The sequence below is a fragment of the Mytilus edulis genome, chromosome 9 (genome assembly GCF_963676685.1).
Source record: "Mytilus edulis chromosome 9, xbMytEdul2.2, whole genome shotgun sequence".
Classification (NCBI taxonomy): Eukaryota; Metazoa; Mollusca; class Bivalvia; order Mytilida; family Mytilidae; genus Mytilus; species Mytilus edulis.
The window spans coordinates 85,584,936-85,612,453 of record NC_092352.1 but is presented as its reverse complement, the minus strand read 5'-3'; the positions used below and the strand labels follow the sequence as shown (position 1 = coordinate 85,612,453).

At 30.7% G+C, this 27,518-nt stretch overlaps 1 protein-coding gene across 1 annotated transcript; it reads right to left on the bottom strand.

Annotated features, from left to right (window-relative positions):
• Positions 1–10,696: 10,696 nt before the first annotated feature.
• Positions 10,697–21,308, bottom strand: LOC139489278 (bifunctional methylenetetrahydrofolate dehydrogenase/cyclohydrolase, mitochondrial-like). The gene is made up of 7 exons (XM_071275549.1): positions 21,159–21,308; positions 18,160–18,347; positions 15,083–15,358; positions 14,677–14,784; positions 13,652–13,870; positions 13,142–13,290; positions 10,697–12,709 (listed from the first exon to the last, which is right to left on the bottom strand). Exons 1-6 carry the CDS (start codon positions 21,257–21,259, stop codon positions 13,172–13,174), a joined length of 1,011 nt encoding a protein of 336 aa, XP_071131650.1. The 5' UTR covers positions 21,260–21,308; the 3' UTR covers positions 10,697–12,709; positions 13,142–13,171.
• Positions 21,309–27,518: the final 6,210 nt, after the last annotated feature.

The following is a 27,518-nucleotide window of genomic DNA, read 5'->3' as shown; positions in this document are numbered from 1 at the left end:
GAATAAGCATTTAGATAGTCCAGTATCATTTAAATACAAAAGCTTTCAAAATTTCATTTAATTTTGAAATCAAGAATTAGTAACAAAACTGAAATGGAAAATTTAATACAGATTGAATCACCTGGGTGCAATGTTGACAGATATGTATAATACAAATGTTGAAATTTAAATTACAATACTTAAAAATAACTAATTACCCATTTTTATCAGTGTTCTGATATATACAAAAAAAGTCTTGAAAAATCCCAAAATTGATGAAAACGCTAGACAATGCTGCTTTTAAAACTCTTTTTGTGTATTTAATTTTTAATTAAAAATCGACCCTTTGCAAAAGTTTAAAAGTCGATGAATCACATGACTGGGGGAGGAAAAATAATCATCATGCAAAAGCTAGTACATCTTATGTACTTATCGTTAGTGTTAAGCTTTAAACTGACCAACTCACAAACATCGACCTGTAAACTAACTATGTGAATTTATTGCTCTATTGAATATAACTGTGTAAACCTAATATTGTAACTGAATTCAGTCATTCTATTTTTTACTTTTGCAGAATTGGTCTATTTTCAACTAATATTTACTGAATTTGTGTTGACTGAATTCAGTCATCTGTTTTATAGATGTTAATACTATGTAATCTCACTTGGTGTAATTTAAGTCTTATGAAACACTCTTATTTAGTTCAATTTCTTGTAGCTTCTTTCAAATGTTGTGTGACTGAATTCAGTCAACAGTTTGTGAAAATAATGAACAGGATACAGAGTTAATTTCATTTAGCTGTTTCTGTTATATGTTGTTTGTATTTAATCTGAATTATCTGAAATCCGAATTCTGTTTCCGAATTTACAGTTTGGGCTTTATTTAAGAAGAACATGTACAAATAAGATTTATGTTACCTTCAAATATACTGATTGAATTCTTTGATATAAAGATGAAATCGAGTGACTGAATTCAGTCAGTCACTCAAAATGAAATAATAATAACAATACAATGTTTTTTTTTCTTCATATGTTGTAAGTTAACAATACTTATAAAGTATTTATGCAAATATTTCTTTGCCACGGTTGACGTTTTAATACGTTTAAAATAAAAAGGAAATGAAATGATGCACATTGCAAACGATGTTGAATATTAAATGGTATAATATAATGAATAACATATCTACTAAGTTCAACCCTTGAGATTTGACAAATCAGAATATTGACAAGTTGAAACAGAATGTGTTTTATATGGATTGCACGATGATTATTCGTATCCGATGTTTGTATGCTATTTCTTTATTCCTACCGCCAATTGATAAAGCATGCGGGACATGTTTGGCAAGCAGTATATCCACAAAACCTGAACTCTAACCTAAATAAAAAAAAACATACTAGTACCTCTTCATTATTAGTATTCTGTATTTTTGCATATACTACTTGCAAATGACTTATCTTGATATTCAAAAATCCAATATGTCGCATTCACCAATATTGACTTATTAAGTAAAACAACATGTAAAGTGATGTTAGCTATATCAAGTTAACGAATACGTCATTAGGCTCAGAAAATGATTTCAAAAATACATGTATTGGATGTGTGTGGCCTTTATTTTACAAAATACAAACGCATAAACTAAGAGAACGTCTACATTTATTAAATAATATGCAAACCAAAATTCGGGTATGCATTTATTTTGGGGTCTTTAGAATGTTTTTTTTTCTACAGATTTTCAACGTTTGTAATCGGTTGTGTAATTTCAAGTATTTCGACCTCGAGCATCACCTGAAGAGACACAAGTTGTCGAAATCAACATCCTCTTGTACTATAAAATAAGTACCGTTAAATGTTGTGTACGGAACTTCGTTCATTCATGCAAAATAATCAATTATTAAGTAACACTTGCAGTCAGTGGGTTTTTTTTCAATTCACCCACACATATATTAAAATAGTAACAAAATACTTGTAATTTATCATGTTTATAATGTTCTTCATTTCAAAACTTTAAGGCAAATACAACTTTGTACCACTGAAATGTCGTTATGAGTGTATTGTATTTAATGAAATGGGAATACGATTAATTTTACATACTGAACGCACGTCATCTTAATACAATACATAACATAAAATATTGTCTTGAATTTTCAGTTTTCATACGGGTACATTCAGATTTTTAGCATTAAAAAGTAACGGAGATAAATTTCCCACTGGGGACTTAGGCCCATACTTTGGGCCATTATAAAGTATAATCGTCGCTTTGGTATCAAGGTAAGTATTTAAATCATTGCAAGTATTAGCTTTATAAATGGCTTAGTTGTAAGGGTGGCCCCAGTGAAATAGAATCTCCAATATTCAATACAATTTTTTTCTATTTAAATAGACATTTTTCACGTTGGTTATATAAAAGGTTTGTTTATATTTGCATATTGTTTCACACAACGGGCACAAATAGGATGAATCCATGAATTGAAAATACAAAAAAAAATCTTTTTTGATTAAGTAAACTTCTAAATGAAAATTTTGTCTTTTTTAATTTTAATTTTTTGTTTATAAAATCTTTAAAATTGTGTTTTTAAATTACAACGAAATATAGGAACGCTAACTTTAACATAACTTTATATGTATTTATTTTTTCTCTACTGTTACCATATATGACACTGCAACAGATAAAATAACCGAGAATACTGTGTCGATCACATTATTATCTTAGTGTCTTAGATAAGCAGGATGTGTTAAGTATTCCGAAATAAAAAAATGAATGAAATAATGTTTACTCATTTTTCTTATTAAATTTGAAGCTGTTTTACGACGATTGTAAAATATTAAAAAAAACTAAAGTACCGAACTCAAAAGAAAAAGTAAAATCCACAAAATACTGAACTCCCAGGAAAATTCAAAACGGAAAGTCCCTAATGAAATTGCAAAATGAAAGGATAAAACACCTCAAACGAATGGACAACAACTGTCATATCCCTGACTTGGTACAGCAATTCTTAATGTAGAAAATGGTGGATTAAACCTGGTTTTATAGCACTAAACCTCTCACTTTTATGACTGTCGCATCAAATTCCGTTATTTTTACAACGATGCTTGAACAAAATAGACATAATATGTAAAATTTTCAAACTATGGTTACAGCAGCCATCACTGTGTCATAATCTCAAGACAAACAAACATGTACAAAAAACACAAAAAGCATCTATCAAATTTTAAAAAACACAAAACTGAAAGTCCCTCATCAAATGGCAAAATCAAAAGCTCAAACGTATTAATCGAATGGAAAACAACTGTCATGGTACAGACATTTCCTAACGTAATTCATGTTGGATTGTACCTCGTAATTAGGCTAGCTAAATCTCTCACCTGTATGAGAGTCGTATGATATTACTTTTGTGAGCTGAACTACTGAGTGTACGAGCTGAACAATAAATATTATCAAAGATAATAGTTATATTTATTTTGTGATCTACTATATAATATTCTTCCAGGAATCGAATGCACTTGAAAACTGTCCAACGTTTGCTATAAACCTATTCAAATAAAATTGCATATTATACACGGATCTATAAACGGTATACTGTTTGGTGACCTTCAGTAAAGGCGATTAACCTCAGTTTATGAACAATACGTTTTTCACGAAACTAATGTTGAAAGGAGGATTATCACTTCTGAGACAGGTCAATAAAATAAAATTGAGTTACTACAGAAGATGTTTCAATTTCATACATGCTTATCAGATAATAAGTTGATCCTTGCAGTAACTTACTTACTTGCTTAGTCCTTTTTATGCCTTTTGGCAGTAACTAACTTGGTTTTATTGACTAAATGTCACTTAGAGTGAGTTTCAAAATATTTTTGGCGATGACAATTATATTTTATATTTCGGTCATAAATAGAGCCTTGGAAATTTTTCTTGTTTTTATTATTGACGCGAATTATTATTTAAACATAATATAACAAGAGATAAAGATTCCACTGGGGAATTAGGCTCAAACTTTGGGTCATTATATATTTCGCTTTGGGTTTAGTTTTGTGCTAGTACAAACGACGTCATTGTAAGAGTTACCCCAGTGAAATAATATCTCCAGTGTACAATTAGGTTGTTGTTCTATTTAAATAGACGCATTTCACGTAGTTAAAACAAAAGGTTTGTTTATATTTGCATAATTTTAACAAAATCTGCACAAACATAATTAAATTGGCAATAAATTTAGAAAGAGATTTTTGGAAAAGAAGGGTGAATTCAAAAGCCAAAACCTTGCCTTTTTGGTTTTCACGTTCATAAAAAACAATAAAAAAAATATTATTTGTTTGATAATTACATGATCAAAGGACGGCTATACCACTGGGTCGATGCCACTGCTGGTGGACGTTTCGTCCCCGAGGGTATCACCAGCCCAGTAGTCAGCACTTCGGTGTTGACATGAATATCAATTATATTGTCATTTTTATAAATTTTCTGTTTACTAACCTTTGAATTTTTCGAAAATCTAAAGATTTTCTTACGCCCAGGAGTAGATTACCTTAGCCGTATTTGGCACAACTTTTTGGAATTTTCTGTCCTCAATGCTCTTCAACTTTGTATTTGTTTGGCTTTTTAATTGTTTTGATCTGAGCGTCACTGATGAGTCTTATGTAGACGAAACGCGCGTCTGGCGTATTAAATTATAATCCTGGTACCTTTGATAACTATTTACACCACTGGGTCGATGCCACTGCTGGTGGACGTTTCGTCCCCGAGGGTATCACCAGCCCAGTAGTCAGCACTTCGGTGTTGACATGAATATCAATTATATTGTCATTTTTATAAATTTTCTGTTTACTAAACTTTGAATTTTTCGAAAATCTTAAGATTTTCTTACGCCCAGGAGTAGATAACCTTGGCCGTATTTGGCACAACTTTTTGGAATTTTGGGTCCTCAATGCTCTTCAACTTTGTATTTGTTTGGCTTTTTAATTGTTTTGATCTGAGCGTCACTGATGAGTCTTATGTAGACGAAACGCGCGTCTGGCGTATTAAATTATAATCCTGGTACCTTTGATAACTATATAATCCATTATATTCTTAAATGTTTATATTTAGAATCTATATTTTATTGAATACAACACTGTTACAGATCAGAGTGTCACGACACTGTGTCCATCTGATTATTATAATGGACACACAAATAATACCGATTTAAACACATTCTTAATATACATAAATACATGTAGATGACCAAACAATCTCCGGCGCAGAGTTCATATCCGTTCCATACATGCTTTGCAATACTGCACTTAATATGAGTGTAGTGTTACAAAGTATTGAACGCAACGGATATGTGAGCTCTGCGCCGGAGATTGATGACCAAATAGATAATTCAATATTCGTTAATAAATTACTAATCATAATTGGGTGTTCAAAAAACATATAGAAATTTGAACATCAAAATTACAGACTATAAAATCTGCGTTCCAGGAAAAGAGTTAAAGTATAACAGTATCTGGAGGCAATTTTCATAAAAAGAATCCTTTTGTGGAATACTAGAGACTGGCATCATAACCAATAACATGTCAAACATTTGAAAACCTTATCAATTATGAAACACATATATCTCAGTTGATGGATTCAGCAATATAAGCAATATAAGAGTTTTCCAGAACATTTATACCAAACATAATATACTTTCTGTCTTACTATGCAGTTAGATATTTAAGCCTCGGGCATCACCGAAGAGACGTCCATTAAAAGGTCATCATCTGGTTCAATGAGGTACCATTAATGTTACTCATACAACTTGATTCCTTCAGTTTATGACATGTGATAAATTGATACTTGAGCCACCAGGTTTTTTTTTAACCCATCAAACAAAAATAGGTTTACTTCATCATTTTACTTAGTATTATATTCTTCATTAAAAGAAAGGCAAATATTGTTTTGAATAATCGAAATATCCTTATGAATGTACTTTATATTCAACGGAAAAAAACATTGTTATTGTCTCATATTCTATGTGTCAATCATCCAAAAAGTGAAATAATATTGTTCTCATTTTTTACCTTTCCTTTAGTGAACCTATGCCTTGTGCTGTTTTGTGCTCTTTGGTTTGGTTGTTATTTCTTTGACACATTCCATCATCCATTTCAATTACTATAGATTCTAATGCACTGGGGCCTGACTCATTAACTAAGTCGTTCATCAAGATGATAAAGTTTTATATAATTACATACTACAGGGAAATACCTTTTTGCATTGGCCCAAAGTAAAAGCGTTGTTGCCTAGTGTTAGATTATCTGTTTAATTTTTATTCTTGCAATATGTATGTACACAAATGGAAACTGAAATATTTATAATCTTTAAAGTTGTTGTTCAATTTAAAAAGACCAGTAGGTGATCTTAATTCTGCTCAGTACAAAATAAAATATTTCTTAAAAATAAATTATGCACAAAGACAAGTTGAGTGCTACAGAACTCAATAGCATTGAGTGTATCATTTTTTTTGCAATGGGGATACATCATGGTTGAGGATGAAACCTTTTGAAAGTCTCTTCTTTGGTGACTTTAAAACCTGTTCAATTGCAGGATGTTTTGCACCCTCTTAACTTGTTTGTGAAATAAAGTTAAATAGTAATACATGATTAAAATATATTTATTACTCAATAAAGCACTCCAAAATAAAACATTTTATAAAACATGTTTAAAAACAATCTCACTTATTTTGGTGAAGTATATTCAAGTCAATTAAATGATAAAAACACTGTTAATTGTTTCAATCAATCTCTAACATTTGACATAATAAACCATCTAAAAACATTCATTCAACACTTTAAGAAAATTATATTTTTTTATGAATCTTATTTCAAATATAAAACTACTGAAATTTCACAAAAAGCTATGAATATTATATTATGAAATAAGACAAAAAAGATATCAAGTGATGAATGAAGAGAATTTGGAAGCTATCAAACTTGCCAAAGGTAAAATTTTAAGGTAGTGTATATGCATGGTTTTTTTTCATTGATTCTCTACCCAATTTCAATAATATTATCTTAGAAAGACTTTATGCTTCTTTATTAACTAATTAAATACCCAAAAATACAACCCTTTTTTATTTAAATATTTTATAGATTGACATTTATAGAATTTTGATGATATGAAATGGTTGTCACTTTTCATGTTTTATCAGGCTTAATATGACCTTGAAAAATCATCTTCAAATTATCTAATTCTAAGACCACAGCATTATTTCAACATGTTCATAAACTAATTAGGCTTTAATCTTTACAAAAACAGACATTACAAAGTAAAAAAACATGCCCACAATTTTAAACAAGACTAGATATTTAATAAATTTGCTACAAAACAGACAAAATAATTCTGAACAATAATTCTAAGACAAATCAATATCAGTTTCTTCATTTACTGTGACATTATTGTGGACTCTATAAACCAGTAAAGATCATATAAATTCATCTTTCCCATGTTTCAAGTAAGTTTTCCAATTCTTTTTATTCTAAAAATGTCTTTGACACTTACTGTGTAAAATTAACAAATACAATATAAAACAAACTCCTTCAGTAAAGTTATGTACTCATTCTGATATGTGGACAAAACATATACTGTAACATAAATGCATTATATTCATCATAGCATTAAGTGCATAACAACCTTCCATTGACCTCTTATCTTTTTAGGCGAATTTGTGTTTTTATGTTGCAGTCTAGGTTTACCTTTTTTTATTCATGAATAGCGCGTGTAAGATTAAACCATAGATTTAAATATATGGATTTAAAATTCAATGTTTGTTTAAAATCTTGTGTTTTAGCAGTTTACTATGCTAGAATACAAGTTTCATAAAAATAATGAAGTTTCCAGGTATATAAAATTGTTTAAGAAAATTTAAGTTACAATTAGACAGCATATAGCTACAAAAATTATTGGGGTCTCCATGAGAGTTTGGTCTATGTGCATGTACTCAAGTCCTATAAAATAAAGCTTTGAAATATCAATTCCAAACTTTAGTTTCAACAAAGTAGTCATAGCCTTTCAATGAATAAATAAAAATACAGTGCCATTTAAAGTCATTCATAATTCTATATATTCATAATACTGTTGTTTTTTATTTTGATTAATTCACCTGATAGTCTTCTTCTTTTTGTGAATATAAATTGAAATGAAGTCAAATCTTGAATTTAAAGTAAGCACAAAAAAAGAAAAAGAAATTTAAAGCGGAATATTTGCATTAAAAAAAGGATTTTAAGTGAAATAATTTTAATAGTATTTTCTTTTTTAAATTTAATCATAAAAATATTTGGAATAACAATATTTTTTATGTTTCTTTGTATGTTTCTTTCATGCCATAAAAGTTACATTTATCATATTGGTGTATTACAAATTTATAGCAGTACAATTAAAAATCAATAATTTAAAACTATTCATAAGCAATTCAAATACAAAAATTCTGACTTCACTGTTTACATATTCAAAATTAATTTTATGAATTAAGGGTCGCTGAATTACATATATCATTATCATAACTTGTTCTATAAAATAGAGGTAGTATTATCAGGTACTAAATTAAATGCCTTCTCTGTACATTCCCTTTATGACAGTTTAAGTACACTAAGAGTTTGCTTTGCGTCTGAGGCTTTTGTAAATTTATTGATGATTAGCGTTATAAAATGACATGTAGGTTTTTAGGAACATATCATTACTTTGGAGTTATTTCCCTTTTGGGCAGACATATTTATTTGACCTGTAAGTGACATTTGATTGTATTGAACTACTTTTTAACAATGGAAACCAAGGCAGCAAAATTGTTCTACCTTTGTTTTTCAATGGCATGAATAGGAATTTTGTAATATTCTCTAAATGAAGGCAACAGTAGTATACCGTGTGTTCCAAACTCATAAATCCATGGACAAAAAACATAATCGGGGTAACAAACTAAAACTGAGGGGAACGCATTAAAAAAAAGAGAAATGTCATTCAAATTCCAGAATTGAACAGCAACCTGGAATGAAATAAATAGGAATATTTGTTTCTACAATTTACTAATTATGCAATAATTATATCACTGGTATCAATATACTAACTTCAAAATTACCATAACCTACAGGTGAAAAAAAATTTGTTCAATTGAAAAAAATAAAAAAAATTAACAACCCCTTCCCAATTAAAAGCTTTTATGAAACAAGCGAGTAGTATCACAAAACAATATATAAGGCAACGTCTTAAACAAATGGCTCATTTATAAATACAATACAAATGACAGTTTAATGGTAAATTTCAACTGGTTAATGAGATTCTCTGCTGAGTACAATACAAGAAAGTAAAATATCGGATTAAAAATAGGTAAAAATTCAAAACTTTGAATCCATTTATTTTTAAGTGTACCAATTTTTTTGGATTAAGGATGGATTGTCTTTTCTGGATACCTGGTTTGCTGTTTTACTACAGTCTGCAAACAAAGCTATCAGAAACTTGAACTTTGGTGATCACTTAAAAGTGTACATCACCTATACCAAGAAATCCATCAAAATGGGTCCACAACAAATGATAATGAATCCACAGTATTCTATGAAATAAAAAGTCTCTGCAACCATAATCTATTGAAATAAAAAATCACCAGATTTTAAGTCTTTAACAAACAACAACCTTATAATATCTAGAAATGTTGCACATCAATCAATATGTCACTCGGTTAATACCAATACTGTGAAATGTTTTCATTGAAAATGATATCAAAATGACAAGGCAGGAACATAAGGCAATAAATATTCAGCACCAGATCTAATAATTCTACAGACTATTTATCTACATCTAACCTGGCATATTTTCTTTAGTTATTAAAACCACCATATATCAAGCATAGAAATTTTGACAATAAGGTAATTTGGGGAGGGGGGAAGAATCCATGATTCTAGAGTCAATATTTGTATTACATTCAACAGAATGTATCAAATTAAGAAAATTTTGAATTTGACTTTGAATTTTGAATAATACATATATGAGCTAAACATTTTATCCAAAAAAATATGTCCGGTTGAATATGGAAAATCATTTCCTTCTCCTGATAATCATATTTACAAAAATGAAATCTGTGGATTAATTCAATTTGTGGATACCAGTCTTCTTGGGTTGAGTAAAACTTGTCCTTAAATGTTTATTGTAGGGGTGGATCCAGCCATCTTAAAAAGGGGGGGGGGGTTCCCAATCAAGGACAAAGGGGGGTTCCAACTATATGTGCCCATTCAAATACATTGATCGGCCAAAATAAGGAGGGTTCCAATCCCGGGAACCCCCCCCCCCTGGATCCACCAATGTATCGGATTTTTGTGGTTTTCACAAAGTCTGCATACAAGCCTACAGAAAACTGTACTTTGTTAAACATTTTTAAAACTCTTGTGTTTTACCCATACCCATGAAATCAATGAAAATATGTATCCAACAAAGAATAATGAATCCACCGAAACTAAAACAACATTTGTGAAAACTAATCAAAGATATCATACTTATAATTTATATACATGAGAGACAAATCAACTGTACAGTCGTACAAATAAAAACATGAGAGAAAAAAGAGAAACACAAGACCTTAATTGCTTCAGCTGTGCCACACTAGTAATCATCTGTTCTTCAACATTATACATGATATGTAAAACAGTTTTGGCTTACAATGAAAGACTGATATTGACCAATGACAAAAAAAATACATCAAAATAAATACAAAAAACATCTTACAGATCCTGTTTACTAACATCTGATTAATAGTTTACAAAAAGGTATGTATAATTTTGTTCTATTCTAAAAACCTGAGTATCAATGTTCAAAACCATCCAAATTTACATCATTAAGCTGCTGTGGAAAACAGTAAACACATCTTACTCAGATGTTAATGTATTAAATATTTTCTACTTAGTATAATCAGTATAATCCTACTGATTATACGTTAATGGCACATTAATAACTTGCTAATAAATCCACTTGAAGTAAGATGTTCTGAATACTATCATCCATTCACATAACATGCGTCTTTCATTTTAAATAATATGTGTTTTAATAGCATGCATTAAAGAAAAACAGTGCATGACTCTGTCACATACTAAAAAAAATACAAATTTCAAGTAAAAAGTTGTCAATATTTGACTATATTTATAAAAATCATGAGAACATTTCTCGGAATAAAACATTTCCCCCCCCCTTAATTATAGAATTTTCAAATATTCAAATCTCTAAGAAAGAATTTTAATATTTAAATTATACGAACATGTTAACTTTGTATAGCTTTTCTTACTTACTCAACTAGTTTCAAAGACACGAAGTATCTTATTTTAGTGTAAAATCTAGTTTTAAGAAAAATATTTCAATTAATATTTTTTTCAATTCTAAACATGAGTACACTCATTTACACTAAAAAAAAATTGTAAAAGGATCAATGTTTCGCATTCTATATACCAGAGTGTATTCATTTCAGTTTTTATCCTCATGAAGAACTGTCTGTTTTCTATTAAAATAAACAAGCCCCTATGTTGAGAAATGAACAAATTAAAACAAATTTTTTCAAGATATTTTGAAGAATGAAAACTTGAAATCAAATTACCACACATTTTCAAACCATGATCAAACAAACATAAAATATCTGGTAAAAACAATCAAATGATCAATGCATGATTAAACATCTGTCATACTTCTGTAAATTCAGAATTTTTTCCATATTTTTATTATTGCGAAAATTCAGGAGGGTTTTAATCGCAATCATTTAAACTTGATTTTTGAAAATTTATAGGAATAAAACAGGATTATTCTAAAAAACGCAAACAATAAAATCGCATTTTAGTCTAAAATGACAAAATCACAATTATAAATACATGCAATAATGTCTGAATTTAGAGTATGCAATTAAAAAAGAATATCTCTGACTATTTTTATCATGACTAATATTACATCACAGACCTTGAAATTATTTTCCACTAACAACAAAAAATGTATACACACTTATCTTGGCACATTATTATGTAGCATTCAGTATTATTGTGTGTGTACGTGTACAAATAAAACAACCAAGTTATAGCTCTGGCTTCAGGCTATAAAATATTACATTATAAAAAGTGTATATAGTGTTGTAAAAAGTGATTTTCAGGACAAATTTCATACAAAAACGGAATTTTCCCCTGAAGAAAAGTTATATTTTTTGTTTGACATCTGATTATTATATAAACAATTTACCATACTTAACCATAGCCCCTAAAAGTGAGGTTTTATATTTTCCTATTTATCATGTTTATAGGCAACTGTATTTTCTTAAATGTAATAAAATGATAGCTAAAATGCAGACTGCATGACCTTATATAAATATAGCTAAACTGTTCAAACAATTTTATATAACTATATTGATAATCAGGAAAAAGAAAGAAGTTTATCTGGCAAGGGGAATCATTAAACTTTTCCAGAAAATGTATATCTGTAAGTATACTTTTTAAGAAATCGAAATTATATAAAAATCCATTTATCTCAAAATCTAGCACCAGAAACAATAAGATATATTTTCAAAAAGAATATTTTTTTAAAAAGTTATAAAAGCTTATAATGATGAAGTAAGATGGTATTTTACAATGATAACAAAATAAACCATAACAAAAACTTAAAAATCAAAGTCTTTAACAATTCTTAATATATATGTAAATTATTCAAGTATGATGTGGCCAGTAATTTCAAAAGACGAGACTCTTCTTTCCAGCTGCCATTAATCTGAAATGAAAAGTATACACTCTTCCATAAAATAGAACTTCCATGGAAAATGTTCTATAGGAGATAAAGGCAACTTTTATAATATTAAATAAGACAATTGTGATATGAGATCGTAATTGTAGCGGAATTAATCGTAAAAACAAATATAATGATACATCACAAAAACAAGTTTCTATGTTGACACCTAGATTTATGACATTTGAATATTGGTTTTACAGAAGAAGAAAAAAATCCCACTTTCAATTATCAAATGTTGAAGATCAAGTAAAATATTCAAATTAAAAAAAGGAGCTTTATTTCACAAAAAAAACCTTGTAAAATGATTAATATATGAATTTTATCTAATTTTAATGTACCACAAACCCATAGCTTCTCTTTTGAGTTTTTAAAAATATCAAGTAAATAACCAACAACCAAATCAATATATCTTACCGATAGAAAGCCCCTAGGTTTGAGCCATCATCAATCAAAGTTAATCTCTTTCTTGTAGGCCATCATGGTATTCTTCATCAACATAGCTACAGTCATTGGTCCCATACCCCCTGGCACTGGTGTTATGTAACCAGCCTTCTTGGACACTTCTGTAAATCAAAAGCAAATATTTATGTTTTATAATGCATATTAATTGTCATATTATATGAACTGCATTTCTTCCTTTTGTGCAATTCCATATTTTTTGTACTTTTTATCGCTTGGAAAAAAATTTATCATGTGTTCAAAAAAAGAATAATAGGACAAATTAACGAGACTCTCTTATTGAAGTCAATAATAACGAAGCAGGAATAACAACATGTTTATCTTATATAGTAAGATATACAGCACTGAAAAGTCTCCCTTTACCTGTAAACAGATATAGCCAACCAATATCTATCAGTATTAATAAAATAAATACACAAAACAATTTACAGAACCTGTTATCTACTATAAAATATATTATTTTACCTTCGAAATCAACATCTCCAACTAGCTTAGTTTTTCCTGTTTTTTCATCGACAATTCTATTTATTCCAATATCTATCACAGTTGCCCCTTCTTTCACCATATCAGCAGTTATCAACTTAGGTATCCCACAAGCCACCACTAAAATATCAGCTGTCTTGGTGAATACAGGTAACTGTTCTGGAGGGGTATATCTGTGGCACAAAGTCACTGTGGCATCACCTAAAAGGGCAAAACAAATTTTAATGTATGTTCTCGATAATCACTTGATATTGAGGCAGTAGCCGAGGATGTTGATCTCACTACAGCAGTTTGTTTCTGGCCTGTGTTTTTTGTTACCTTTGTTTTGTATCTGACTTGTACGACGTTTCAAGAAAGAAGTAGTATAATTTGCATTTAGAAGAGGTAGCAAAATCAAACAGAAAATTACAGATCGGAAACTTAACTGACCATATACCAGTTTATATTATTAATAACCACCTGATTCTGCGATAGAAATTTGACGATCACTGTATTGGATAGAACATATGTACTCTTAATCATATAATTTGGTACACCTACACACATTTAATCTACATAAAACTTATATTAGGTAGGAACTTCACTTCAAACAAACACATGATCTGTATTTTTCTGATGACTGGTACAGACATTAATGCTGTACCTTTAAATGAGGGTAGTAACGCCCTTTACCGTCAGGCGGCAAACAGTCATTTTAGGCTACCAATAGCTTCAAATAGGTTAAAATTTTACCATGAATTCAATTGTCCAAATATCCTACTTGTGATATGCAGAGGTCTAAAATAAATAGTGTTAGTGTCATTTTTGGACAAAATTTAAGTGATGCGTCAAAATCAGTTGATTTTTATATTATCTAAAAGAAAGTATTCATTTTATTGTGATGCACCAAAAATTACCTTTAACGTCATTTTACAAGAAATTTTACCCTTATTTGTCATGAAGATATCCCTGTTACTACCCTCTTAAAACATAGATGATTTGTAATAAATGTTCTTTCCAGTACATACCTGCTTGAGTTTCATATTTGCCATCAGCATGTAACAACATAGCACATGGCATACCAACATTCTTAGATCTCCCACAAACAACAGCATTCTTTCCAAAAGTTTCTATACCTTCATTAAAAATAGGAATGAAAAAAGATGATGGGTACACATTAATGATATGCAAATCAAACAACAACAAAAAAACACCAGAATTGGACGACAATTAATGACAAAAATAAACAGTTGAAATATATGTTTTAAAGTAACCATAATGTATGCACATGTATCATATCTATAAAATCAAACATAATACATCTCTAATTTGTGTATCCAAATAATAAATGCAGGTAAAAGATTCTGAATTTACAGTACATGATTGAATTGATTTAAATATATATTTGGAAAACAAAATATATTTAATGTTTACCTGTTCTTCTTATAACTTCCATGACACCTGCTGGTGTGGCTGGAATAAAGGTCATCTGATCGGAACATAATCGTCCGACATTTATCACATTAAAACCGTCCACATCTTTACTGGGTGTGACGGCATTACACACTTTTCTCTCTGTAATGTGTTCCGGTACAGGAAGTTGGACAAGAATGCCATCTACACTATCGTCATTGTTTTGTTTATTAATAAGATTCAATAGTTCGTCTTCACTAACTGTCGTTGGTAAGGTTATACTTTCACTTTCAATTCCTGTAAAAAATGAAATTCTTTGAAGATATGTTTACATATTGTATGATTTTGGTTGTCATGTAATATAAATTATGGAGATGCAGTATGAGTGACAACACAACATCAAAGACAAGAGTAGAATAGTGAACCAAAAGTCACTGATCTGCTTTAAACAACGAGCAAAACTGATATGGTATTTAGCTAGTTATCAAAAAGCCTGGGAATAATAAATGTGAACAATTTAAAGAGAAAAAAACAGCCTGCTTTAAGTAATAAAACAATATGGCAGTGCAGATGTAAGGTCATGAAGGTAGTAACATAGAACTAGAGGCTCTAAAGAGCCTGTGTCGCTCACCTTGGTCTATGTGACTATTAAACAAAGGAAGCAGATGGATTCATGACAAAATTGTATTTTGGTGATGGTGATGTGTTTGTACATCTTACTTTACTGAACATCCTTGCAGCTTACAATTATCTCTATCTATAATGAACTTGGCCCAGTAGTTTCAGTGGAAAATTTTAGTAAAAATTTACAATTTTATAAAAATTGTTGAAAATTGACTATAAAGGACAATAACTCCTTAGGGGGTCAATTGACCATTTCGATCATGTTGACTTATTTGTAAATCTTACTTTGCTGAACATTATTGCTGTTTACAGTTTATCTCTATCTATAATAATATTCAAGACAATAACCAAAAACAGCAAAATTTCCTTAAAATTACCAATTCAGGGGCAGCAACCCAACAACGGGTTGTCCGATTCATTTGAAAATTTCGGGGCAGATAGATCTTGACCTGATAAACAATTTAACCCCTGTCAGATTTGCTCTAAACGCTTTGGTTTTTGAGTTATAAGCCAAAAACTGCATTTTACCCCTATGTTCTATTTTTAGCCATGGCGGCCATCTTGGTTGGATGGCCAGGTCATCGGACACATTTTTTAAACTAGATACCCCAAAGATGATTGTGGATAAGTTTGGATTAATTTGGCCCATCAGTTTCAGAGGAGAAGATTTTTGTAAAAGATTACTAAGATTTACGAAAAATGGTTAAAAATTGACTATAAAGGGCAATAACTCCTATATGGGTCAACTGACCATTTCGGTCATGTTGACTTATTTGTAAATCTTACTTTGCTGAACATTATTGCTGTTTACAGTTTATTTCTATCTATAATAATTTTCAAGATAATAACCAAAAACAGTAAAATTTCCTTAAAATTACCAATTCAGGGGCAGCAACCCAACAACGGGTTGTCCGATTTATCTGAAAATTTCAGGGCAGATAGATCTTGACCTGATAAACAATTTGACCCCCGTGTCAGATTTGCTCTAAAGGCTTTGGTTTTTGAGTTATAAGCCAAAAACTGCATTTTTCCCCTATGTTCTATTTTTAGCCATGGCGGCCATCTTGGTTGGATGGCCGGGTCATCAGACACATTTTTTAAACTAGATAACCAAAAGATGATTGTGGATAAGTTTGGATTAATTTGGCCCAGTAGTTTCAGAGGAGAAGATTTTTGTAAAAGATTACTAAGATTTACGAAAAATGGTTAAAAATTGACTATAAAGGGCAATAACTCCTATATTGGTCAACTGACCATTTCGGTCATGTTGACTTATTTGTAAATCTTACTTTGCTGAACATTATTGCTGTTTACAGTTTATTTCTATCTATAATAATTTTCAAGATAATAACCAAAAACAGTAAAATTTCTTAAAATTACCAATTCAGGGGCAGCAACCCAACAACAGGTTGTCAGATTCATCTGAAAATTTCAGGGTAAATAGATCTTGACCTGATAAACAATTTTACCAATTGTCAGATTTGCTCTAAATGCTTTGGTTTTTAAGTTATAAGCCAAAAACTGCATTTTACCCCTATGTTCTATTTTTAGCCGTGGCGGCCATCTTGGTTGGTTGGCCGGGTCACCGGACACATTTTTTAAACTAAATACCCCAAAGATAATTGTGGCCAAGTTTGGATAAATTTTGCCTAGTAGTTTCAGAGGAGAAGATTTTTGTAAAAGATTACTAAGATTTACGAAAAATGGTTAAAAATTGACTATAAAGGGCAATAACTCCTATATGGGTCAACTGACCATTTCGGTCATGTTGACTTATTTGTAGATTTTACTTTGCTGAACATTATTGCTGTTTACAGTTTATCTCTATCTATAATAATATTCAAGATAATAACCATATAACGGCAAAATTTCCTTAAAATTGCCAATTCAGGGGCAGCAACCCAACAACCGGTTGTCCGATTCGTCTGAAAATTTCAGGGCAGATAGATCTTGACTTAATAAACAATTTAACCCCATGTCAGATTTGCTCTAAATGGTTCGGTTTCAGAGTTATAAGCCAAAAACTGCATTTTACCCCTATGTTCTATTTTTAGCCATGGCGGCCATCTTGGTTGGTTGGCCGGGTAACCGAACACATTTTTTAAACTAGATACCCCAATGATGATTGTGGCCAAGTTTGGTTAAATTTGGCCCAGTAGTTTCAGAGGAGAAGATTTTTGTAAAAGTTAACGACGCCAGACGACGACGGACGACGGACGACGGACGACAGACGACGGACGCCGGACGCCGGACGCCAAGTGATGAGAAAAGCTCACTTGGCCCTTCGGGCCAGGTGAGCTAAAAACAATACTCTAAAAATTTTACCATCCCCTATTCCTTGTTTCTTAATTATGAAACTTACTATTAAAAAGTATTTGTATCATTGTGAATATAAGTTTGTAGTACATGTAAGCATCTGTTATAGATTTGATTTCCATTATTTACAATGGTTAGACAACTGCACAATTTATTACCTGTATATTCACATGCCTTTATTTTGTTTTTCACATAAGTTTTACTGGCTGGATCTTCCCCAACTCTTATAACAATTAATTTTGGTCTTCTTTTACCGATTGCTACAACTTCATCAATTTCTTTCTTCACTTCATCTTTTATTTCCTTGGCAAGCGCTACACCGTTTATAATTTTAGCTGCAGAAAGTCTGAAAACAAATTTGAAAATACTATTATAGTATGAGTCATTTCAATTTGGTACAGTTTATGTTTACAGGAACAAGGCAAAGTTAAATTTAAATATGCAAAAACAATATATTACGAATGTAAGTGATTTCTTTGCAAAAAGCAGATTCTGAAGACAGATGTTCTTACAAAATGTGTATGATAACTATCCTGACTTTTCAAAAATTTAGATGACATGAAAGTTTTTATGTACATGTAAACCATTTACAAACCTGTAAGTATATTGCCCATGATTTCAAAACTTTTGAGAGGTCTATAGAAAATCAATTGTTGAATATTTTAATTCATTTTTCCACATTTTTCTGTCAGCTTTTCGAAAAGGATATGGATGCCAAACTGCTTTATTAAAAATAATTGAAGATGGGAAAAAGGTTTTAGATCAGAATAAATATGTAGCAGCTATATTAATGGACTTGTCCAAGGCTTTTGACTGCCTACCCCATGACCTCCTCCTACTAAAATCAAAATCCTATGGTGTTTCCGCCTCATCTCTTAAACTTTTGGAAAGCTATTTAACTAATAGAAAACAGTGTGTTAAAGTAGGTACTAATTCAAGCTATTGACAAACAATGTTTAAAGGGGTGCCACAAGGGTCAATATTAGGGCCAACATTATTTAATATTTTTTTAAATGACATTTTCTATTTTATTCATAAAAGTGAACTATATAATTATGCAGATGACAACACCCTTTCATACGCAGATAACGATTTAGATAAATTAATTAAAACTTTAGAAGATGAAAGTAAAATTTTGATAAACTGGTTCTCAATAAATAAAATGAAAGCAAATCCAGAAAAATTTCAAGCAATAGCTGTAGGTAAAAAAACTAAAGACAAAAATCTAAAATTTAAATTAGAAGGTAATGAAATACAGTGTGAAGATAACGTTAAACTTCTAGGTGTAACAATAGATTTTAAACTAAATTTCGATGAACATGTCTCTATAATACTGTATGTAAAAAAGCATCTAAACAATTAAATGTATTAAAAAGAATAGGTAAACACCTGACTAAACTCGGAAAATTAACAATTTATTATTCTTTCATAATGTCCAACTTTAATTACTGCCCACTAGTTTGGCACTTTTGTGGGGAGGTAAATACAAAAAAGAGAGAGAAAATTAAGAGAGAGCACTAAGGTTTATCTATGAAGACCATTCAGCAAGTTATAAAGATCTACTCTGCAAATCAAAATTACCATCTTTAAAAATAAGAAGAATGCCATCTTTGGTGATTGAAGTTTTCAAAATTATAAATAAAGATTGTCCTGTATATCTCCATGATTTGATTCACTTAAAGGAAAACACTTACTCTCTCAAACACCAGAATACAGCAGATCTACCACATGTAAGAACAACTGCATATGGCCTACAATCCTTCAGGTATGCAGGTGCTAGGCTTTGGAATGAGCTGCCAGATGAGCTTCGTAAGCAATCATCTCTAAATCAATTCAAGAACTTGATAAATTCTTGGCCTGGCAGCTCATGCCAATGCTTTGCCTGCAAAACCAGTTAATCTCTGTTTATTATTTTTTGGTTTGTTGCTTTATTTTCAGCATGGCAAATTTATTTTGTTATATTTACTATAGTGCTTCTGCTGCTTCGTGCTAATTTTAGAAACTTTATGTGCTTTTACTGTGCTTTTTATGTGCAAACCATTCTATTTGTGCTTTTGTGTTTTATCTCATAATTGCATGTATCAGTATGTGTTGAACTTATAAGATGCTTAAAGAACTTTTGTGCTGCATGAACTCTTGCTTTATATATTTAATGTTGTGTGTGTATTTAGATGTAAGGGAGATAATTTTGTCCCATCTACTTAATTTTTATCTTTTTGGCTTTGCCACACCTCGGAAATTAAACCTGTTTATTTAATATGTAGGATATAATATAGATAGGAATAGGATTTAACTTTACAATTAAATATGGGTTAAGAGTAGAATTTTGCAAATATATCTTAGGGGAATTTATTTAAGGGAATAATTTATTGTGAATATTGTATGTTGTTTTGTGTAGATATACATGTACTTGCACAAATATATATATTTTAGTGTAAATTAAAATATGAAAACTTTATCGTCTCACTGATTTAAGAAACAGAGACTCAGGTCCTAGAACCCGGAAGTGGTTATGGTTATGTGGTCTTGGTATCTTTCAGTTTAATAACTTGGTTTGACTCGAACCTGAACTACTATATTGGTATATTGTCTTTATTCCAAATGTATGGGCATTACTTAGGCATCATCGTTCAAAGAATCAGTCAACATTAACATACCAAACATAAAAATCTAGTTCATATATCGAATCACAGATTAAAACCAACAAACATGATTGCCTCCGGTTACATGTGCACGACTCGATATGTATGTTTTGTTTTACTTGTTGTTTGGTCGGTTTTAAAAGCTCTTCAGAGCTTATGTTTGTAATTGCTTGCTTATACCAACTCTAAATAAAGCTTTATGTCTTATGTCTTCTCAAGGGAGAAAGCAGTCTGAGGCATATAAGTCCCCCTTTTTTATGTTCTTTAAATAAGGGGTATTGACATAATGGTATCAACAAGAGAATACTTCTATATTTCACTTTATTACTACTGGATAAATTGAATACATAGAGAAAACCAATCAGAAATTTGACCAACAGTATTTAAGTTTCCGAATATTGGTTCCATATGCAAGTCAAGTTACGTTTATCATATGTTGCGGTAAAAATCCATGGAATTTTTTCCAAGTTCATCGCTTAAAAATAAGAATGTTAACAAAACGAGAACATATTTACCTGTTGCAAGTTTGGAACAATCGTTTTGTCAAAAAAGGTTTACTGCTTTTAGTCAGACTTTTATATAATTTAAAGGAAAACGACAAAGATTTTCCAGACATGCTGATTTTGTATATTGTAGCAGACTTCAAAAGGTTATCTCGGGTCACTGAACACACACTAATAATAGAAACATAACGGGACTATTACGGAAAATTATGTTGAAGTGTTGATTACACGACTACAAGTCAACTAAGTAAATAACGGTAAGTAAAACTTTATTTGGATTCGGCATATTGACAAACAGTACAAACATAAGCTCTAATGAGCTTTTTCACCGAATCTAAAAACATATGCAATAACAAATAAAACAAGACATGCAGCACGCAAAATAAATAATAAAAAACAGCACCAAAAATTTACTCTAAGCAATTATAGCATATACATGTATTTTGCAAAATACCAAAACATATATATGAAGCACTAGATTTTTTTTTTAAATTTGCAGTTTAAAATTTTTTTTTTTTTAAATAGTTTATGATTGATAAAGTAAAAATTTCAAATCTTTCAAGTTTTAAAATGTAAAATCTAATTTTCAGTTGCAATGCAAGCTGTTAATGCAGCGGCATAACTTGAAAAGCATAAATATTGTTACACAAATTATCTACAAACAGAGCAAAAACATTCTGTTCCACTCTAGGACTGAACAAGACTTTTAAAATGTGAGAAGCTGTTAACAGTCCTGAAATGTTCAGGTAAGCTATTCCATAAAGAAGCAGCAGCAAAACTTGACTAAAAGATTATTTTCCATATGATATAGTTCTAACCTGTGGTATTTCCCAAATATTACTGTATCTAAAAGAATATTTAGTGTGTTTAATTTGGAGTAAATTTTGTAAACATACAGGAGCCAAATTATTTTTAAGTCTCAAGTGCCATTGTCCTGATGCGTCTTTAAGTTTCTTGTAGGGTTGGAACCTTTGCGTTCTCAAGAAGAGTTTCAGAGGATGCATAAGTAGTCGTCATATACAAATCTTAATACTCTCTCCTCTTATTTTTTCAAGTTTTTTCGAATTTTTCTCTGTACAAAAATGCCAGACTTTTACAACTAGATCTGGACAAACTTGGAATATGGGAATCAAAATGGAAAATGTCATTCCACCCTGACAAATGCAATGTTCTCACCATCAACAGGAAAAACAAGACAATTGCAACTTCATACAGTCTACATGGTCAAATTCTCGAGTCGGTCAGCAGTGCAATATATCTAAGCTGCACATTTACATCAGAACTCAGATGGAATGACCACGTATATATAAATAGCATATGCAATCAGGTTAATCGAACAATTGGTTTCCTAAAAAGAAATTTAAATATAGGATCAACTAGGCTGTAACTACATTGAGGCAAATGAGGCAAATGCCTCATGTAAAATTAAAAAAAAAATTAAACAAAAGGTTTATGACTATAGTCTGATTGTTGATTTTCATTTGTAAACGTGGTTTTGCAATGTTGCATGTCCACCGATGTCCAGAATTGCACATGTGCGAGAAATATATTTTAAGAACATGCGATGCTACTCAGTGGACACAAAATAAAATGTCCTTTCTGCATGGATAATTGAAATTGATATCAAAGAATGCAAAACAGTTTGTTTTATTGTAAATAAAACTAGATAGCTGACATGGTTTGAATTAAAGTAAGGTCACATATTTCCCGGTATCAAATAATTTGAAGAAAAAAAAGGTATTGCCATATATGACCTTTTACATTGAAAGGTTAAACTTGCATTAAGTCGTGTTGAGACCCTTTAACAGATAATAAAGAAGAATGGGAACCTAATCGCACTCAAAGTCAATGCATAGAAAAAATACAAAAGATCAATGGTAAAAGTTTGTGTTCCTGCTCTTCATCTTGATAGTTGCCGGATGGTCTTCAACAATACTTTTAAAGAATCATTTATACCGTAAAAGATCGTAAAACAAGGTGAAGATGGTCCCTAGTGTGGACTTAAGCAGTACTAGTACTTAAAGTATAATACTACAATGTCACTATATTTAAATCTAGTCATAAAAAAATCACCAAAGTCTAATCAAAATATAAGACAAGAACAGACAGACAGATACGGTATTAATAATTATGAGAATTACGATTTTTGCTTTATCTTACATATCGGTCTTTTAATGTTGTCTCTAACTGAGACTACTATAACTGTTACACAGTTATAGTAGTCTCAGTCTCTAATCATTAAAGTCTTAAATTACCATGAATCTTTGTTTTTGCTTTGGGACCTGATTGTCGAAAAAAATATCTAAAAATTAATTAAGCCGTTTCAATGCAAGAAAGAGTCTGGGAAACGCTCAGAATGCACGATTTTGCGTTATTTTTCTCAGAGCTTCTGGGGGCCTTAAGCGGCCCCAGACCCCTCGCCCAATATTTTTCGCCTCGCTACGCTCGGCGAATATATTTTGCCTCACTATTAAAAGAGGCTAGTTACGGCCTTGACTACAGTGAAGGAGAATGCCTATAAAACATTGGTACGTCCATTTGTAGAATATGCCAGTCCAGTATGGGATCCATATCTTAAGACAGCTGAGACTGACAGACTTGAGATCGTACAAAGAAGAGGAGCTCGCTACGTATCTAACAAACATCATAATCACTCCAGTGTTAACTTAGTTTAAACAATACTTATTCAGATAAATCAACATTAACGATAATATACATTATAATAATATAAAGGATTCAGAAACAAGCAATTTGCTTTTACAAATCTGTCTCCTTTAATTACGTTCAAGCGTTAACTTGATGCTACAACATCTGAAATGGACATCCCTAGAACAAAAAAGGAAAGAAGCGAGACTCACAATGCTATACAAAATAGAAAACAACAAAGTGGCCATGTCAAAGGAAGGTCGTCTAATACCACCGAAAAGAATGACACGAAACATGCATGATAAATCCTTCCAAGTACCATATCAGCATCCTGTGATTACCGAAAACACTCATTCTTTCCAAGAACCATCCGAGATCGGAACGCTCTTCCTCCTGGGGTCGTATCAGCACCGTCAGCCGAGGCCTTTAAAGCCTCGATGATAAAGCTGAATTAAATTTCCCAATTTTGGGGAGGGGTGGTCGAATATGCGCTACAAAACAAGGCAGTATAATCAGTCCGTTGATTGTGGCCATTATCTGGCAGAAGCCAAGTCAAAGGGCAAAAATTAAAATTACTCAAAATTAAAGTATGAAAAATTGTAAGTTTATTTAAATCTGTTTAAAAATGATCCAATTCTCTTGAGAACATTCAGCTGTTTCGATGCGTTTCTATACAAGTTTATGGGAAGCCGTTTTACTATTTATTCTAACTTCAAGATATATCATATATCATATAATATATAAGATATCTTATATAATCCAGTTTTTATAAGATATCTTAAAGTTTATAAGATATCTTCTAAAGTTTATAAGATATCTCATATAATTTTCTTTATAAGATATAAAGAAAATCAAATGAGATATCTTATAAAGTATATAAGATATCTTATAAACTTTATAAACTTTATAAGATATCTTATATACTTTATAAGATATGTCATCTTGTTTATAATATATCTTATATACTTTATGAGATATCTTATATACTTTATAAGATATCTTATAAAGAAAATTATATGAGATATCTTATAAAGAGATATCTTATAAAGTATATAAGATATCTTATAAACTATATAAGATATCTTATAAACTATATAAGATATCTTATAAACTATATGAGATATCTTATAAAGTTTATTAGATATCTGGAAGTTAGAATAAATAGTAAAACGGCTTGCCATACAAGTTAATTATATTACATCAAATTTTATAGTTGGTAATCAATATCAATTCCAAGTAACTTTACTGTTTCTTCACATGATAAAATATTTTGCTGAATTTGAATAGATGGATTTTTTGCAAAGGTTCTTTTCCCTACAGCAATAACTTGAAATTTATCAGGATTTGCCCGCATCTTATTTTCTGTAAACCAAGCAATCAGCACTTGAGACTCAGATTCTAATACGGATATGAGATGGCCATACTAATAAAAGAGTATTGTCGTCCGCATAATTGTTTAATGGACTATTTTTAACAAAATAAAAAATATCATTTATGAAGACATTAAATAAAAGGGGCCCCAATATAGAACCTTGGGGTATCGCCTTTTGGATGTCAGCCTAGCTACTCAGAACACCGTTTACTTTAATTTGATGTTTTCTATCAGAGAGATATGATTTTAATAAAGATACCGAATGTGGAGAAACACCATTATGCTAGTAATTTATATAGTTAAATTTCTTGAGGGTAAGCAGTCAAAAGCTTTTGATAAATCCATAAGAACTGCAGCTATATAAAAGTTTTTGTATAAGGCTTTACGCCAGTCTTCCAGTTATCTGAGCAACGTGGTCTGACATCTATGTCCTCTACGGAAAGCACATAGATAAGGATTAAAAATGGAATCAAAGAAATAGTATAACTGTATTTCAAATATCTGTTCATAAAATTTTGAAAAAATAGGTAATACACTGACTGGTCTGTAATTTGATTTCAGTAGTAGATCGCTCTTTTTATGTAAGGTTGTAACTAGGCTTCTTTAAGTTTGTCTGGAAATATGCCCGTGTCTACAGTCAAATGTATAAGACTGGTCAACTGAGGTGCAACGACAGATTTACTTGCTTTAACTATTTTTGCTGGTATCCCACCTGCTCCAGTTGCTTTTTTCACATTAACTTTATTGATGATTCTCTAGTGTCATCCTGAGACTACTATAACACTGCTGTATCAGTGTCATCGATAGGGACATATAAACGAATAGAAATAGATTTGCATTTAATTAAAGACATTATATGTCTCTGAGTTTATAATAAAAAAAAATCTGTTTTGTTGTTGGCTTTTTTTTTATTTATCCTGCAAAGAATTTCTAGAAAAAAATAATTGTCCCACGGCGTGGTTTTAACATGTTCAATGAAAGAAAGAATTAAAAATCCGTTCTACAAATAAACTAAACAAACCCTTGCTACAGTTTTCAGACCTTTATAAATATTTTAATAACAAAAAAGGTCATGGTGAATTAGTATGACTAAACATTGATAAGTTATCAGTTTAATTACACATATCGCAAAATTTGGGGTAATTTGCTAATTTGCATAGCGGACATTTTGCCTTATCATGACGGCATGTGATAATATAATACACAACTAAAAAAAAATTGTAAAAAAAAAATAGTACAAATTTTGATCGATCATTATAGAACACAAACTCCTGTCAGGACGGTAAACTCACATTGAAGCTCATGGGAGATAAGCATGTCCTACTCCTCTTGTTACACCTGTCGTGTCGGTGCTCGTGGAAAATAAACATATGTCTGGTGATAATTAAGCATGGAAATCATTGATGAAAACAACTCATTTCCCTACAAAATTAGGAAATGAGATTTAATGTATTTATGTATGTGCCTGTCCCAAGTCAGGAACCTGTAATTCAGTGGTTGTCGTTTGTTTATGTGTTTAATTTTTGTTTTTCGTTCATTTTTCTTATATAAATAAGGGCGTTTTGAATTCTTTTACATTGTCTTATCGGGGCCTTTATAGCTGACTATGCTGTATGGGCTTTGTTCATTGTTGAAGGCCGTACGGTGACCTATAATAGTTGTTTTAATGTCTGTGTCATTTTGGTCTCTTGTGGACAGTTTTCTCATTGGCAATCATACCACATCTTCTTTTTTATATTAATGAAAATAATACAATGCTAATGATAGATTCATAATTTTGATGACTGCTGTGTCTTATAAATTAAACACGGACATTGCATTACCTGAAATATAGAGTAGAGCACAATAAAAATAGCTGTATATATATGTTTATTCAGCAAATATTATCTTACCATTAATTTTTTTTGTCAAATGAACTAATGAGACAGACAATCATTTAGAACGGTACATGGCCGATATGTCTAGTTTCAAACATATTCAATATTTCAAGTTTTTGAGAAATTAAAAATGTTTTTGTTTGTTTGCAAAACATATTCCCATTCAAACATAAAAAAAAAATGATGAACACCATCCAAGTTTAACATTGTTTAATGAATGTGTTACACAAAATAAAAGAAACGAGGAAGCACGATATGTATCATTGACCCCCTTATCATTAAGCACAAACTAAAGGTTTATATCATGTTTTAAAGAAAAATCGTCTCTGATTTGTACTACAATGGATTGTCTATATCTCAGAAAGTATAAAAGTTATATAGATTTTATTGTTTTGATGCAATAAACAGTTCTTCATGCTCTAGTTGCATGCGAAATATATTGTAACAAAATCCATATAGCTACCTGCTTCCTTATGA